Raw genomic sequence first — 16813 nt, forward strand, 5'->3', positions numbered from 1 at the left:
AACAGTTACTAAAAGAAAAGAGTTGGGTCTTTCTGTTCTGTATTTGGGAAGAAATTTCTAGCCCCCTTTTTGTTTTGAATTAACAATCTTCTTAAAATTTCCAATCCCCCCACCCCCCCGCCCCGCCAAGTTTTCCCTGAAGCTCTGGTACCTTGCCCTCAGAAAATTTTTGGTAATAACAAACAAATCTAGATTTCCATTGCAATCAGTATTAGGTATCTTCATTGTCCTGCAAGCTTAAAGACATGTGGCAACCCTAAAACATACACCATCACAATGTGTCTGTTCTGTGTTTTGCTTTGTTTCTTTCCTGATTAGTATCCCTCAAGAAACAGAGTGTTCTTGTTTGTATTCTTATAGGACTGGACTCAAGATGAAGCAGTCCTGGAAGATCTGACTCAAAAGGTAGCTCAGGAACATAAAACTCATAGGTGAGTCCCAAAATGTTAAGATACAGGTCTGTTCTGTTTTCACTGGCAGTAGGAAACTGGTACATATGGCTATTCTTCTGCTACTTTAAGTTGGGTTTTTATTTAGTCTGTACAGAAAGTTTAATCAGCTTCTCACAAAATTTTACAAATATAAAATAGCCCTGGTTGCCAACCTGTTTTAGACATTGGAGTAGAAAGTGCCTCTTTGTCATATTGGTTGCTCCTCTCTAGATTTGGACTGTGCTTTCTACGTCCTACTAATGACAATATAGAGAATGAACTAAAATGTCTGTCTCCTCTTGATAATATAAGTAATGATCTGTTTTTTAATTATATTGTACATTTTCTTCAGAATCTCAGTAGTATCTAAAGTGAGTCAATCTAGATTATTCTGGCTCTGCCATTTTTTGGCTAGAACCTTTAATATGACTTGTTACACTGAACAATTTCTTGCTGTCTTATGTTGTTTTAATTGTAGTGGCGTACCAGCAGCAGAAGCTGAACTTATGTACATCAGTGAAGTGGAACGTCTGGAAGGGTTTGGACAGGAAAGCTTCCCTGTGAGGGTATGGGGCTCTAGTTACTATTATTTACATAGCCTTCTTACAACCCCCATCCAAAAAAAAAAAAAAGAGACAATAGAGGGGTATATGGTGATGTGTGTGTATAACTCATGTTATTGTAAGCAATATGTGTACATCCAAATGAAGAATGAACCCTTTCATGTACCAGAAGAGAGAGAGAGAGAGGAAGTGTTTTCTAACAGAGCAAGGATTCAAGATCTGGACATCTTGGGCCTGGTTGTTCTCTATCTAGCACCTTGAGTACCTGTCCTATATACCTGTGCAAAGTCAGTGTAAAACATTGCCAGATTGGAATGGTAGTGCTTTAGATCCGTTTTGCACAGGGGTAAACAACTATATCAGGAGCACAGCAATGGAGAATCAGGGCCCTGATTTTATTCCAGCACTGCCATTGATTTTCTGAGTTACTGTTGTTAAAAGTCACTTAACTGCTGTATCTCAGTTTCCCCATTTGTGAAATGAATATAACAACTCTTGTTCACTTCACGGGAGAGTTGTGAGACTTTATTAGCTAAGGTAGGATGTTTAGATGTGGTTTGTATGACCGTACTAGCTTCTGTCAGCTGAACAGAAGCAAGGTAACGTTAGGCTAACAACTGTTGTTTTTTTTTTTCAGGGTTCTTAAATATATTATTGTCCTTTTTATGTTGCATTCCCTTGAATTTTTAATTAGTTTTCCTTGTCTTAATGCCCCACGCTGCCATCTGCAACCTGGTTAAGTTTGAACAGCACATGTCACTATGGTCCACTGGGTGGCTAAAAAATTGAAGAACACTTTTAGCCTGTTCTGCAAGTGCAAACTCTCCTTCTGTGGTTATTTGTTAGAAATACTGGACTGCTCAACAGTTCTCCTTGTCCCTGACCCCAGGCACTTCCTAGTAAAAGTGTTTTTCTGCCTCTCCTGCTACTGAGATTAAAAAATAAGAGAACCCTGAAGTTAGCCTGAAGGGACAAAAAAAACCAAACAGACTGGCTGATTGTACTTTGGATCTTGTGATGGCCTCTATTGAAGTTAATGGCTTTTTCACTGGAAGGCAGAAATTATGTGGTCTTCTGATGTCAAATCTTTATGCATCTAAAAGAAATGAAAGCTTTGTTCTGGGATTAATTCCCATTAAAACTCTAGACTCTGGCAACTTGTTTCTTTAACAGAATTTCTCATTCTGCCTTGTTGTTGTTGTTGGTTGCTGGGTGAAGCACCAATTGCATGTTCATACAGTGCAAGACGCAGAAAAAAACCACCACCCACCCAGGAGAGCTGGCAGGATAGATGTATGGACAAACATAGTGTATTGAGAGACCCTGGAGAAAGTTCTCTTTTGGAGATGGGCATTTGAGAGCTGATTCCTTTTTTCCTTCCTTTCTTCCTTCCTTCCCCACCTTTTAAAAAAAAAATTAAAATAAAATCTTCACTATCTCTTTGCTTAGCTTAGCTCTTCCCATGATTAAGCGGAGAACGTCCAAACCACAGCAGATTTGGAGTATAATTTGAAGAATTCTGGTGTGTGCAGCATTGGGAATCTGCATGTACAGGGCTTGAAAAATGTACCAGACATCTACTTACTGGGGGATTAACCCTTGCTAGCTAGAAATAAATACAAAATGCATGTGTGGGGCACACTACCAGCGAATCTTTGGGACAAATCTAGACGTGTGTTCATCCACAGAGCCTGAGAAGGTAGCTAGGATTTTGAACAGGGTGTTGTCTTGGACACTGCCAATGGTATTCATCTTTTTGTATTACCCTGTTGGTAGTAGGCATCTGATAAATTTGAAGCTCACCACTCTCCAGAAGCTGGAAGGGATACAGGATTCCCTCTCTTCTCAAAACAGCAGTCAGTGAAGAGAGATAGGTTAGAGAGGTCCACCCTCTATCTCTTTTCCAACATGTCCTGAATGGTGTGAGGATGCTGGGGAACCGAAGGGAGTCTCCTCTATTCCTTCCCCTTCAATCTGTTTTGGTCCCTCTGGCCCATATACTGTGTGTGTCTCAGCCATGCCTGCCTCAGCTGCAGCTCATAGAATTCTCCCATAGCAGCAGCAGAGTGATGGTGTCACTGTGGCCCACCCAGCACTGAAAGTCATCTTAATTTCATGTTCTGAAGCTTTGCAAACCAATAAGCAGCAGCTGAAGCACTTGGACTACCTGCCTACAGACTCAGGAAGACAACACTGCATCACTTCACATTTGGCTCATGTTGGATTTATCTCTTGGCAATCATAAGAGCTATAGACATATTTATTTTTGTAAAATCTTCAGAAATGTGATGGCGTAAGCACCAGCCCTCTCCAGGGAAAGCTTTCCACTTGGCACTAGCAAGTGAATTTTTTCAGGTTTTGTATATGGGATGTCCCTGTTTGGCTATTGTATGCCATTCTGGACCATGTTAAATAAGAAGCACAAAGTGCCTATTCTGTACAAAATAGGAAAAACAAAAATGTTACTTTGTATTTCAAAGAACTGAATTAATGTTATCTTCAATAAATGAAGGTAATATTACTTATTGTAAAACTAATTCTTGATACACCTCTACCCCAATATAACGCGACCCGATATAACACGAATTCGGATAGAACGCGGTAAAGCAGCACTCTGGGGGGTGGGATGTGTGCTCTGGCGGATCAGCGCGTCAGCGTGTCTGGCTCCGATAGGCTGCTCTGAGCAGCATGTTAAGGGTGCTGGGCCGGGGCCGAGGGGTTGGATAAGGGGCAGAGGGGTTGGGTAGGGGGTGGGGTCCTGTGGGTGATTAGGGATGGGGGGGGTCTCTGGAGGGGGTGGTCGGGGACAAGGAGCAGGGGGGCTTAGATAGGGAGTGGGGTCTTGGGAGGGCTGGTTAGGGGTGCGGGGTCTCTCGAGGGAGTAGTCAGGGGACAAGGAGGGGGACAAAGAGCAGGGGTGAGTACTGCATACACCATGTTAGTTCTAACAAAAATGATTTGCTGACTATTAATAACGGAAATGCTCGAGGCCAAAGCAAGTTCGATATAACGCAGTTTCACCTATAACGCGGTAAGACTTTTTTTTTGCTCCCGAGGACCGCGTTATATCGGGATAGAGCTGTATTTATACAGTGGTTTACATCTTAGAAGCACTGTATAAATAGTCCTGTAAGGTAGGTAAGTATTATTTCTTTTAGAGAAGGGCAAATTGAGTCACAGAGGACCAGAGTTGCAAATACAGATCTCCTGTTTTGCATCCGCAGATAACAGGAATAATTCTTTTGGGATGCAATTTATCATTTAAATGTATGAGTACCAGATTGCATCCACAGATCAGATACTTAGACATCTAAGCTACCTAAATTGTGTCCCCGGGTATTTGCACCTATCAAAATGGAGGCCCATTTAAAACCAGTCTGAAAATCTGGCTCCAAAAGGTCAAGTGAATGGTCCAAATCCATATAGTATGAATTAAAATGCAGGAATTTCAGACTCTGTCTAGTGTTTATTCCACTAGAGCACACTAATTTCCCTTGTATTGCTCCATACAGTAATCCTTTTTAGCCACATGGCTTATATTCATATGACATTTATTTTGAATTACCGTGTAAATACCTTGTAAATAAGAAGCAATTGCTCTGCAGATTGTGGAGGTTTTTGGTTAGTTAATGTACAGACAGACTCTGAATGCCTGATGTGCTGTACATCTTAGGGGATGATTTTGATTTAAACATTTTATTGTAGTTCCATGGGCGTTCTTCATGTAAAACCAGTTTTTGTATTAATTAACTAAATGTTTATGTGGTTTTTGTGCAGGACAATCATGGAAATGATATGCATCTTGGCATTTTCTTCATGGGAATCTTCATAAAAAATAGAATTGGAAGGCCAGCAGTGATATACAGGTACCATCAAGAGACATCTGCTTTTAATGTGAATTCCTTTTACAGGAAGCTGTGCTTTTTTTCCAGTGACTTCAGCATCAAGTGTGGCTTCAGTGGATCTGTTTCTGTGAGTAAAGGAGTACTGACATGAGTAAGGATTTTCAGGATTGGCCTCTTGGCCATAAAAGTCTATGCAGTAAAGGATAGTCTGTGATAGATGTCTGTGAATGGGGTTGATGTCTAGAGAGACAAGGCTATCATGTACACTTGAATTGCTTATGCGATTTTGATGCCTTTTCTCCTCTTGCCTTTCTAGGGTCAGTTTATGCTTAAATCATTTATTTTCTTGCACCTGAAAGCAAATACGTTAGACTTCAGTGGGGACTGCTAGCTGTGTATGCTTCCATAGGTCTGGAACTAGGGATGGTGGGGGTGCTGCAGCACCCTCTGGCTTGAAGTGGTTTCCACTATATCCAGGGTTTCCAGTTTGATTCAATGGCTCTCAGCACCCCCACTATGCAAATTGTTCCAGCACCCCAAAATCAGGTCACTTATATGGATAAAGGAGCTGAATTTTAGGCTCATTTTTTAAATTCTTGACCATTGTCTTTTCTTTATGTGTGTGGCACTATCTAAATAATAATGTGACAACAATCCATGAGAAACGAGGCTGAAATTAACTCATTTGGCATAGGACACTCAGCAGCCTACAGATAAAGAGTTTCTGAGATCAGAAGCTGGTAAAGTGATATCTGAATTTAAATTTGGCCCTTGTTTTTCTCATTGTGGGATTACCCAGTGTTGCTAATGCAAAATTTGAGCGTCTGGCCAAAGGATTGTTTTATTAATTCCAATTGTTTAAATTTTGTTTATCTTTTTGTTATTCTATCCAAAAAAAACCCAACTTTATTGCTCTATCAAAAAAAATGTAGCAAAAAGCTTTGAGTCAAATCCTTGCCTCTTTGAAGACAGCGGCAAAACTCCCATTGATTTCAGTGGAGCCAGGATTTCATCCGCCGTCCCCTTTTTTTTATTGTTTCTGTGGTCTCATGGATTATTTTTGTTTATTTCATTGTTATCTTAGAATGATAAACCACAATCTGTGATATTTGTTTCTGACCAGTGCTCTTGGTGTATGAATGTTTGTACAGCACTCATAGTAAAACAGATGTTTTAAGGAGTCATGCTGTAGTTTTTGGCCAGTGGTTGGAGCTTTTTTTCAAAGACCTTAACATTTATTTTAAAGGGCTTAGATTATTTTTTCCAACATCATCAAGATTCCCATCTTTTTTTGCATTTTTCATGTATCTTTCATTTTTGAATGTGTAGATTTATGAAGAAATCAGAGTAGATTTCTTTTAAATTGTGCCATTCCCAAGATTTCTTGAAAATGTAGGTTGCAAAAGTGAGATACCTCTCAGATTATTTTTTTTTAAAGGTATAGATGTCCTCAGAAAATGCTTGCTTGTTCTGTTTCAGCATGCATTCCCATGCATGTAATGACAGGATGTATCCAAGTACATTTTCCAGAAGAGCAAATCATTTCTATCCCAAAAGTTTTCATGTGATGGACATAAATGACACCAATTAGTTGTAAAAAGGTCATAATACTGATCTTAATCAACCTGACAGTCACTGGAGGAAAGAATAAGTTAACACATGGCCAAAAAAAAATTAGGAGCATAAAACACAAAATAGTAACATGGTATCTTTTGTTTGTATAAAAACAGTAATGGGTAAGGGCTTATCTACACAAACAATTAATTTGGGGCAAACTGGTGTGTGCATGTACCCTGGACTAGCCTGCTGTGAACTAACTGTCTATGTGGGCCCTACTGATATTCATTAAAAATTCGTTAGTGCACTTTAGTCTCATTTCAAAAACGACTAGATCAAAGCACATTAACAAACTCTAGCGGTTTAGTGTAAACCCCTACCTATGCTGACAGGAGGGATTTTCCTGTCAGTGTAGGTAATCCACCTCCCCAAGAGGCAGTAGCTAGGTCGATGGGAAGAATTCTTCTGGCAACCTCTTGCTGTCTACACGGGGACTTATGTTGGTTTAACTACACTGCTCAGGGTATGGATTTTTCATGCCCCAACCAAGGTAGTTAAAGTGACCTAATTTTCTGGTATAGACTATGCGTCAATCTAGGAAATTTGGAAACAGTTTTGAAAAAAAAATCCAACAAGAACTGTACATATTTCCCTGCCAGCTAGTCACAGTCAAATCGTAATTAAATTGTGACACAATGCAGTTCAGTTTACAATTAAGCATTCATATATTTCCAATTATATCTTTTATTGTAACCCTTAACATTGCTGTTTTTGAAGAATAAATGTTTTACTCTAAATTCTGCAGTGTTTCTGGGTGGCTTTTTCTTTAATCACAGCATGTGATTTTTTGCTGGCTGTGTTTCTTCATCAAACAGCATTTCTCACATAAAATGAACCTGCACGTTAACTATTACATTCCTAACATGTTGGTGAAATGTTTGACTGTGTGTCTTGGCAAAGTCAGCAGCATTTCTTTTCCACAGGTGGAATGATATTGGGAATATAGTACATAACAAGTCTTCAATCATCGTGGAGTTGATCAACAAAGACGAAACCGTGCTCTTTCACACAGTAAGCAAAGTACCTCAACAGTATCAACAGAAAAACTTTTCAGTATATCAGAAAGACTGAACTTCAAGTCCCAATATCTGAATAGAGCTGTGACCTCACTCCCCTGCATTTGGAGGGTGGCAATCACAAATTCAGTTGGTCACCTGCTCACCCTTTCCAACATTTCCATCACTTGTATTTGGAGGGTGAACTCCAATTTATTTTTTACTTTACAATGTACATAATACCTTCTAGACAGCCTGAAATCCACTCTGTTGGGAGCTCTGTGGACATGACTGCCTTTTGGATGAAATGTCCATGGCCCCTCACCACACCATGCTCTCATAGCTGCAGCTGCCTGAGCAATGGTGGAGCCTGTATACGTGCTCTCTGGAGCTCTAGGAGGGACTGTGCAGTGCTCTGAGAAAACTGCAACTCCCCATAACCCCCAACACAGGCCAGTGTGTAAATTACACAGCCTGGCTCTAACCATTCTTTTTGTTTTTTCACTGTCATTAGCAGCAAAGTGGCAGCGTGTAAAGACATGCTGATGCGTTTCAGTGGTCCAGGGTTTGAGGGCACTGCAGATGTTCTTGGCAGCTGACTTTGTGTGTGGCATCCCTTAAAAGGCATTATTGCTGTTGAATTTTTTAGAACGCGCTTTCGGTTGCTGAAATCAGTTCATTGTAATAGCAGCAGAGTGAATAATCAGACGGCTTTTCCAATTTTTCTTCTTGTGTTTTAAAGGATGATATTGAAAATGCAAAATATATTTCACGGCTGTTTGCTGCAAGGCATAAGTTTTACAAACAGAATAAAATCTGCACAGAGTGAGTATGCATATTTCCGATTTCTTTTTCAGTACACTGCATTGGAAGTGCTCTGATTTTTGGCTTGTCTGTCATTTAAAAAAAAAAATTGTGCAATTACTCTTTACCCTCTCCTCTTTTTACTAAGATATAGCAAAGGAATAATTCCTGTACCATATGAGGCCTATGTATCACTATATGCCGCTTAAGTCTATTTTGAGCCCTTAGTAATGCACAGGCCTTGAGCTTGCCCTCTGCACAAGGGTGGATTTCACCCTAATGAAAGAGGAATGGGTGGAGCTTAGGTTGTACCGTGTAGGGACAAAGGCCAGTTTATTAGCTGCAAATATCTTTCAACATGTATCCACCTACTGGAGTGGAGAGCTGTGATTTTAGAGTTTGACATTTTTAGAATAATGCTAGGTTATAGAGCAATGCCATGCACTGAGAGAATTCCCTGTAAAGTATCCAACACATTGATTAGTTAACTATAAAACTGCGAAGAAGCTCCCATCATCACCACAGTTCTGTTTACCCAGATGGACATCCATCTGTTCTGTTGGGTGTTGTCATCTGTTGGAAAATGGAAGGCCAAAATAATGGAAGGAAAGACTAGAAGGTGTGGGGGGAGTGTGTGCGCACATACGCGAGCAAAAAATAAATTTTCAAATGGGGTAAGTTAGTGGAGGGCTGATGAAGGGAATTCTAAATATAACCACTGCCTTATCACCCAAAGAAGAAGCTTGTAGTTGATCAGATTTCAAATGCTATCTACTATTCTTGGGAGTTAGACATGTTTCCAATATTTTATTTATTTCTTGGTAGAAATATGTTTGCACTTTCATAATCCAACATTGTGGATTTAATTTTGTTTTGAACTGTGTGATGTATTTGGTCACAGAAATCCCCTTTGGAACTGCCACCTGATGTGCTGGGACTACCTCTGAGCCCATTTTCCCTGCCAGCTTGGGACTTCAGTACCTTGCCGGGTTGTGCCAGACACTCTAGCCTGTTACAGACACAGACCCAGGACTGAACCACGTCCCACAGAAGCTGCAGGCTTAACTGAAAACAACTTAAGAAGTGTTCCCAGTTCCCAATGGGATCCAAACCCCAAATAAATCCATTTTACTCTGTATAAAGCTTATACATGGTAAACTCATAAATTGTTCGCCCTCTAACACAGAGAGAGAGATGCACAGCTGTTTGCTCCCCCAGGAATTGCTTGCTTGCTCTGGGTTAATTAATAAGTAAAAAGTGATTTTATTAAATATAAAAAGTAGGATTTAAGTGGTTCCAAGTAATAACAGACAGAACAAAGTAAATTACCAAGCAAAGTAAAATAATATACGCAAGTCTAAGCCTAATACAGTAAGAAACTAAATGCAGGTAAATCTCACTCTTAGAGATGTTCCATTAAGCTTCTTTTACAGACTAGACTTCCTCTTAATCTGGGTCCAGCAAACACTCACACCCCTGTAGTTATTGTCCTTTGTTCCAGTTTCTTTCAGGCATCTCTTTGGGGTGGAGAGGCTATCTTCTGAGACAGCTGAAGACAAAATGGAGGGATTTCCAGGGGCTTATATAGTCTCTCTCTTGTGGGTGGAAACCCCTCTCTTCCCCTGTGTAGAATTACAGCTACAAGATGGAGCTTTGGAGTCACATGGGCAAGTCGCATGTTCATGCATGACTCAGTTCTCTACAGGCTGAGCCATTGCTCAGATGTTAGCCTGAATGTTCCCAGGAACGCTCAGATGTGAATTGACATCTATCAAGATCCATTGTTAGCCAAGTACTTCCATTTACTTGAATAACCCTTTCACACTATGTTGACCAAATCTGCCTTAGGTTCTTTCTACAGCAAACACTTTAAATAGAAGCATAGAGCCAACTCTCATGACTTCAGATATAAAAATGATAAATGTAGTAGAACATAACCTTTGCAAAGATGTGTTACATGGGATATCTAGCATAAAACATATTCCAGTTATGTTATATTTACACTTATAAGCATATTTCTATAGAGCATTATGGGGTGCAACATCACACACAGTTTGAGGAGCAAGTTCAAAGGGAAGCTTCTGATTCTCTCCTCTAGAAAAACAAAAAGCAATGTGATGGCTAAAAGGTTAAAAAAAACTTTGAGCGGATCCTGGAGAGGAGCATATTTCTACTTTGAAACTATATACCAGGGTCAACACAGAAGATTCTCCTATTACAGTAAAGGCTGTTTAAATTCAGACTGCATAAGCAGTGGCGTTTGCTCAAGTTATTTATCCCTTGACATTGAGGGGTAGGTTCTCGGATACCATAAGTCCAGTATAGAGAGACACTTCAGATATATAACATCTAAAAACACTTGCATTTTTCTATTCTCAGATAAAAATAAGTAGCAAATGAAGTTGCTGAGAGAAATAAATAGAACTAAAATACAGTTACTAAGTTAACTGGTTTTGTCCTTGCACCACCATTTGTGTTAGAGTTACATGTATTGATAGCAAGCAACATATTGCAGTGTGTTTTCTGACTGAACACTTTTCCCAACTTCTGTGTTAAAATGACTCTGTTGTTGTTTGTATTTCCTCTGTGTGCATTTCCTCTAATCGCACATAACATCATTCACCAGATCAGAAATTCTAAGAGGAGAAATTCCACCTTTCCTCTCTACACGTAAGAACTATATTTCTGACTCCTCAAAGTTTTTTTCTTTCCCCCTTCCTTTTTAAAGTATTCCCACTACATCTGGCTACTCCAACATTATACCTGCCTCCACTAGCTTTGTCCTTCAGCCGCTCTTTCCTCTCTTGATCTGTGCACTGCCTTTTTGTGATTTGCTGTGACTTCTCCAAGATGCTCTCACTGTTTTTTCTGTTCACCTGTATCATCTTGAGAGCTGGCCCATGCTTCCTTAAGAGACGTCTACTTTTTACATTTGTCATTTTTAAACCAGAGTTTATTTTCTTTCCCTTGTTTCCAATTAGGCCAAATAGGATAATGGCCAGAAAGCATGTTTATTTTGGAATAAAAATACATCTATACTTAGGGCAGGAACTGAATTATTTCCATCTGTTTTATTTGATATAAATCTATCAATAAGGAATACCTTTCAGTATCTTAGGCTCTTATTTTCCTCAGCCAGTCTTGAATCAGAAATTTAAACTTTGTAGTAAGACCAGTTCCTAGTATCTCTCTCCACTTTTCCCCACAGACAATCAAGTTCTCCTCCCCCTATCAGACGGCGGCCCACCTGGAGTAGGTCATCCTTGGTATGTACTATAGTGCAGTCTTCAATAATAATGCTGGTATTGCTGATGCAGGGATGGGGCAATACATGAGATGGGACATTTTCTAAAGTTCAAATATATTGATTGACTAGACATCGGCATTCTTGAAACTCATTCCTGCCATATCGCCTACAGCAATTGCGTTTGTTTAAATGGAACGAATTAGTACTACTGATTCTAAAACTTATAGGCCTTGGGGCTTTAATGTTTCTACTTATCCTGCAAAAATGGAACATCTTTTCTGCAGGAATGCAGTGATGTTCAATGGGATTTGTCCTGCAGGGTAAGAAATCTCCTGCAGGTTGGGTAGAATTTGAAAAATCTATTACTGTATACGTAACGGAACCTCAAAACATACATACGCCAAAACTGAATCACTGCATGATTTTACAGTGTGTTGCCCTGAACCCTTCCTCCGTCCTCTATTTTTTGTCACCCTAAGGTGTCAAGTCTGCATTTAGACTGTGGGAACTTTCTCATTATGTGTTTCTGTGAAGTGCCTAATATTTCTGAGTAAAACTTTTACAATCAGTACCTAATTCTGTGATTCAATATTTTCTTTCTTTTGTAAATCCATGCAGCTAAATAGAGCTGCTTTCAATTTTTGACAATATTTTTAATTGAAATTTTCACAAAAATGAGACAATTTTCCGAGAAATTTTTGCAAACATTATGTTCCATTTTTCAGCCAGTTGTAGGGATAAGCTTTCTTTTGCTGCTACATTCTTCTCCCAGCACCCTTGAACCACCCCCAAGAAATATCGAATTCCAGCAGAAAACCTAAGAGAGAATGGCAAGGTGCAATAACATTGCCAGTCCCTTCCATAGAGGGCAAAGATTATCATGGCTGTATAAAATGGTTTGCTTGTGAAACAAAAGAAGATAGGCTTCCTTCTTGCCTCATTCAGGCCCAGTAATGAAGTACAGTTTTCTTGGTTTGTAGCACCTTCCTGAAGTAATAAATCTTATTAGCATATGTCTGTGTGACAGTCAGTGTTGGTAGTTCTGTTTCTGACACCTCTTATCCATGCACAGCAGCTGTCCCTTTTCAAGATGGGCAGTGCCTGTGTTTTAACAAAATCTGTACCATTTATTCATTCTGTTCCTTCCACAAATCTGTTCTAGTCCATTTTATTTCAGTGGTATTAAAAGTTGTCATATTTTCCTCTCCAAAAGCTTTTAATAGTTTTCACATGTGGGCAGGTACCTATGTTTTAAACTAATAGTCCTGCCCAGTTTCCTTTCCAAAACTGCCTATCATTTTAAGCTTACTTCCAGAGAGCTATTGGTTAGCACAGTTTGGTTATTGCACTTTCTGTGTTACATTCTTTAAAATATAAAATTCTTATTCTCTGCTAATTTGCTTTATGAGCCTTGATGTGAAATAGCTAATGTAAGAAAATGAAAGGGCCCTTAAATGCCTTATGATCTGATCAGCCTCTTCTTTATCGCAAAGAAAACAAGACCCTCTTCCTATCAGATATGGAAAATGGAAGCCTACATTTTAACAGGAAAAATTAATCATGCCTCCTTTGTTTAGATTCTATGTGTAAACTATTGGCAAATGAGAAAATGGATTGGGAGCAATGAGAAGAGGAATAGGTGACTCTCCTCTCAAAAACAACCTGGTTTTCTCTCTGTTCAAATGAACCTTCACATGCTTCTTTTTAAAAGTAGTTTTGCTCACTTGTTAGAATAGTTGTTCTTTATAGCAATTAGCCTTGCAGACAGCCTCCTCGAGCTGTATACAGCAGTTCTGGATAGCACTATCACTAAGCCTTGGTCTTCTATGGTAGCCTTGTAATAAATCAGTAGGCAGAAGTGGGATAATGAAGTGAAGTCTGTGGTGTGTCTCTGACATTTGACAAAATGGCCTGGATTCTCATTTACACTAAGGCCTCCTTATACCGCTTTGGCAGCATAATTGCATTTATACCCATTTCAAGCCCCTTTTATACTGCTCTGTCATGGTCTTAATGATAGGATGATAACTGAGAATCAGGCCCATTAACTCTGTACTTTTTTATTTCCATTGGGCAAAAGTCTATTTACTCTAGCCAAAATTCCAATGACTCTCACACAGGTGGAAGAAAGCCTGTAAGAGGCCCTAGTGTGGATTTGTTTTTTAACCCCGCAGTGATCCCTGAATTGGATTTCTGACTACTCCAGGCTTCAAGCTGCTCCCCAACTACTTCAGGGTAGACTGTTTTGTCTGGTCTCTCAAAAAAGTCCTGCTTTTCCAATAACAGAAGAGTCCTTCAGACCAGTCCCACAATAATGTGGGATTCAGCTTGTTTCCTATATTTCCTAATATATATGATACATTCCTAGCAGGAGACCCGTTCTCTTTAGTGTGAAGGCTTTTTTTCTGGCTCAGACCTACGTAGGCTCCTTCAGTGCTTGCCAGACTAAGTTCTGCCTCTCAGGCTGCCAATAGAACCATTCTCTGCTGCCTAGAGCCATGCTCTTCGGAACACCCTCACCTGTAACTGGGTCCAGCAGGAGCATTTCCTGTTTTCCTCTGGTTCTGACTTAGCCCTTTCCCTGTCATATTGCTTGCAAGGATTTAGATGCCTCATCACAGTCGCTTTCACTTTTTTTATTCCCCTGATCCCATAGAAAATATAGGTGTAAGCTGAGCCTATCTCCTTTTTCGCCCGTTTAGTGGCTTGGCTGTCATTGTGGCCCTTTGACTCTGCACAAAGGTGGACTGTGCCTCTTTTCTCCTTGAAGCTATGGGCTCAGTCAGTATTTTGCTCTCCTGGAACCAGCCTGTGTGAGAGGTGCCTCTGAGGTGGTTCTGCAGATACATTTGCTCAGAACTCGGAACAGTTTGTGTCTCTCTGAACACACCTGTGTGTGCTTCCGTAAACTTCTCAACTTAATCACACCCACAGCCGAGGTGGCTGCAGTGCCATCCTCCAAATTCTTCTCTTTATGCATGGACAAAACTGCTGATTATGACATCATCCATGCTTTATATTATTACCTTTATTATTTATTTATTATTACCTATATTACTTTTAAATAATCCATTGATTTAATACTAAAGCATCCCTGCCACTGATTCCTACCATATCACAGTGCTAGCTGCAATATTTATCAGTTGGGGGTTTGCTCACTGAAATTCTGCATTCAAGACACTGCGTGACTCTGCTGAGCCACCTCATGTTGCTCTTGCCTTTGCCCTCATCTCCTACCTACTGCTCCTTGTGTTTTTGTCTCCTCTTGTTTTTGTCAAAGCCTCGTTTCTAAGCTATTCAGGGGCAAGGACTCTGGGTGAAAATGTTGAAAAGTAAAGTGAGCAAGGAGCCTTAATTCCATTTTCAAAAGTGACTTATGTGTTAGAGAGCTTAAGCCCCAGTGATTTTCAATAAGAACCAGGCTCCTAAGTAGCTAAGTCACTTTTGGAAATGGGACGTAGATGCCTAAGTCACACAGGCACTTTTGAACTCATTACCCTATGTCTTTTGTTTGTAAAGCTCTGTACACTTCTGCAGAACTCTGTAAGGAAATATTCTGTATTGCGGAAAGAATCTAGAGTAATTTCTTCTGCACTTCATATTCAAAAACTGTGGCAAAGCTCCAGTTTGCCGAGGTTATTCATGTTTTTTTTTTATTTCAGCCAAGACAGCACCCATTTATACTGCCGCCTATGCATGTCCAGTGCGGAGAACACTATACTGAAACAAACAACTCACAAGGTATTTCCTTTCAGAGATCTGCAGCTTAATGTGCCAGCAAAGGGGCTCTTGTTCATCAGATCTTGATTTCCAGAATGCCATCCTCGCCAAATGGGAGTTAGTATCACTCCTCCACAATAACTTCATAGTTAAGGTTGCAGCAGGGTTCTGTTTAAAGCCCAATTTTCAAATTTATCTAACATACACCTGCACCGTTAGAAGGGCTTGGAATTTGGCATACCAGTTAAGTGCAGTGGGTAGAGTTTATAGGGCATGTTTGGGGTCAGTTAGTCAAGGGGTTGCCAAGTTACAGGTCTCCCCAAATGGCCTGATTTTAAAATTGCAACTTTCTTATACTGCTTTTTTCTGCAGACCAAGTGAAACTGGGGAGCTGAGGGGGGAGTAGATCCACATAGCCTGTATATTACTTGTTGGCCTTTGCTCTGTTCTAGTGCTTGTCACCAGGGTCAAGCTTCAGAAGTGTGTGAATAAAAAGTTGTATTTTTGGCTCTGTGCAGGGTTAGCCTCAGAACGGTTGTCTGAGGAAAGTGTGATGGCTGGAATCTAAGGAGTAGAGAGAGATTCTCACAAAATATCCTGTAGCTTAGTGCACTGGCCTGGGCATGAGGAGACCATAAGTTCTGCTGACATCTGTTTGTATTTCCATGCATTGTTATTGACATACCTCTACACTAGGGAGACGCAACTATCATTTCCCACCACCCCTTTTGGCAGATGAGATGATGGAAATGTTGCACCAAGTCACTTCCACTAGAACTGGAAACAGAGCCCTGGCCTCTAATGTGGCAGAGTCACATGTCGTTCACTTAACCACCCTCTCTTTTTAAATGATTTTCTCAAAGCTATGTCTGCATACTGTGAGAGACACAGCTGAAGTGCCCTAGCCAATCATGTCACATGATGGAATCTTAGTGTAGCGATTGTGTCTCGTGCACGAGGCAGGGGCTATACAAAGGAATGGACTGAGACGCAGCAGGAGTGGACTTTACCAAAGACTTCTCATATGATGTTGGGCAATTGCTTACACCAGAATCATTGGAGATGGCCATCCTTCTGAGTCCTGTGAGATTTAGGAGGAAGGATAGTCCTATGGTTAAGACACTCAGCTGTGACTCAAGATCTGATTTTTTTTTATATTCCTGCCAGTGCCGAAAACTCCCTTTGTGACCTTGGCCAAATCATTTAATTTCTGTGCTTCAGTTACCTGATCAGAGGGCTGTTTTGCTTCCTCGGGGGCATGATCAGCCTGCTTTGGCTTGCTTAGAGTCCTGGAGACAAGAAATTGGTTTGATGTTGAGGAACCTGCTACAGCCCTGGAGGGACACCCCGCCCCCCCTTCACAATCTCTGCTTGCTTGGGGCAGGGAGGGCAGTATATCAAGAGGAGACCTCAGAGAATGTTCAGTGGTACAGTAGCTCTGGGGCCTAGTGCTGCCAATCGTGGGATGTATCTTTAGATAACAGCTGTGAACCTGCTGAGAGGCAGATGGATGGAGGGGGAAGAGAGAGTTCCACAACCACTTTCTCCGCCTTAAGAACCTGCCAGAGGGTCTGGATCTGAACTGTTTCAA

General features: G+C 40.4%; 1 protein-coding gene across 2 annotated transcripts in view; it reads left to right on the forward strand.

Annotated features, from left to right (window-relative positions):
• PTPN14 (protein tyrosine phosphatase non-receptor type 14) overlaps window positions 1-16813 on the forward strand; it is a 175042-nt gene that overhangs the window by 124252 nt on the left and 33977 nt on the right. For both annotated transcript variants that reach the window (XM_084624870.1, XM_084624869.1), the window contains 7 exons: window positions 361-431; window positions 910-997; window positions 4772-4860; window positions 7380-7467; window positions 8194-8276; window positions 11464-11521; window positions 15165-15243. In XM_084624870.1, the coding sequence (XP_084480996.1) occupies window positions 361-431; window positions 910-997; window positions 4772-4860; window positions 7380-7467; window positions 8194-8276; window positions 11464-11521; window positions 15165-15243 (556 nt within the window). The remainder of the gene's footprint in view (window positions 1-360; window positions 432-909; window positions 998-4771; window positions 4861-7379; window positions 7468-8193; window positions 8277-11463; window positions 11522-15164; window positions 15244-16813) is intronic.

This window comes from Lepidochelys olivacea (genome assembly GCF_965140295.1).
Source record: "Lepidochelys olivacea isolate rLepOli2 genome assembly, chromosome: 3".
Taxonomy (NCBI): Eukaryota; Metazoa; Chordata; order Testudines; family Cheloniidae; genus Lepidochelys; species Lepidochelys olivacea.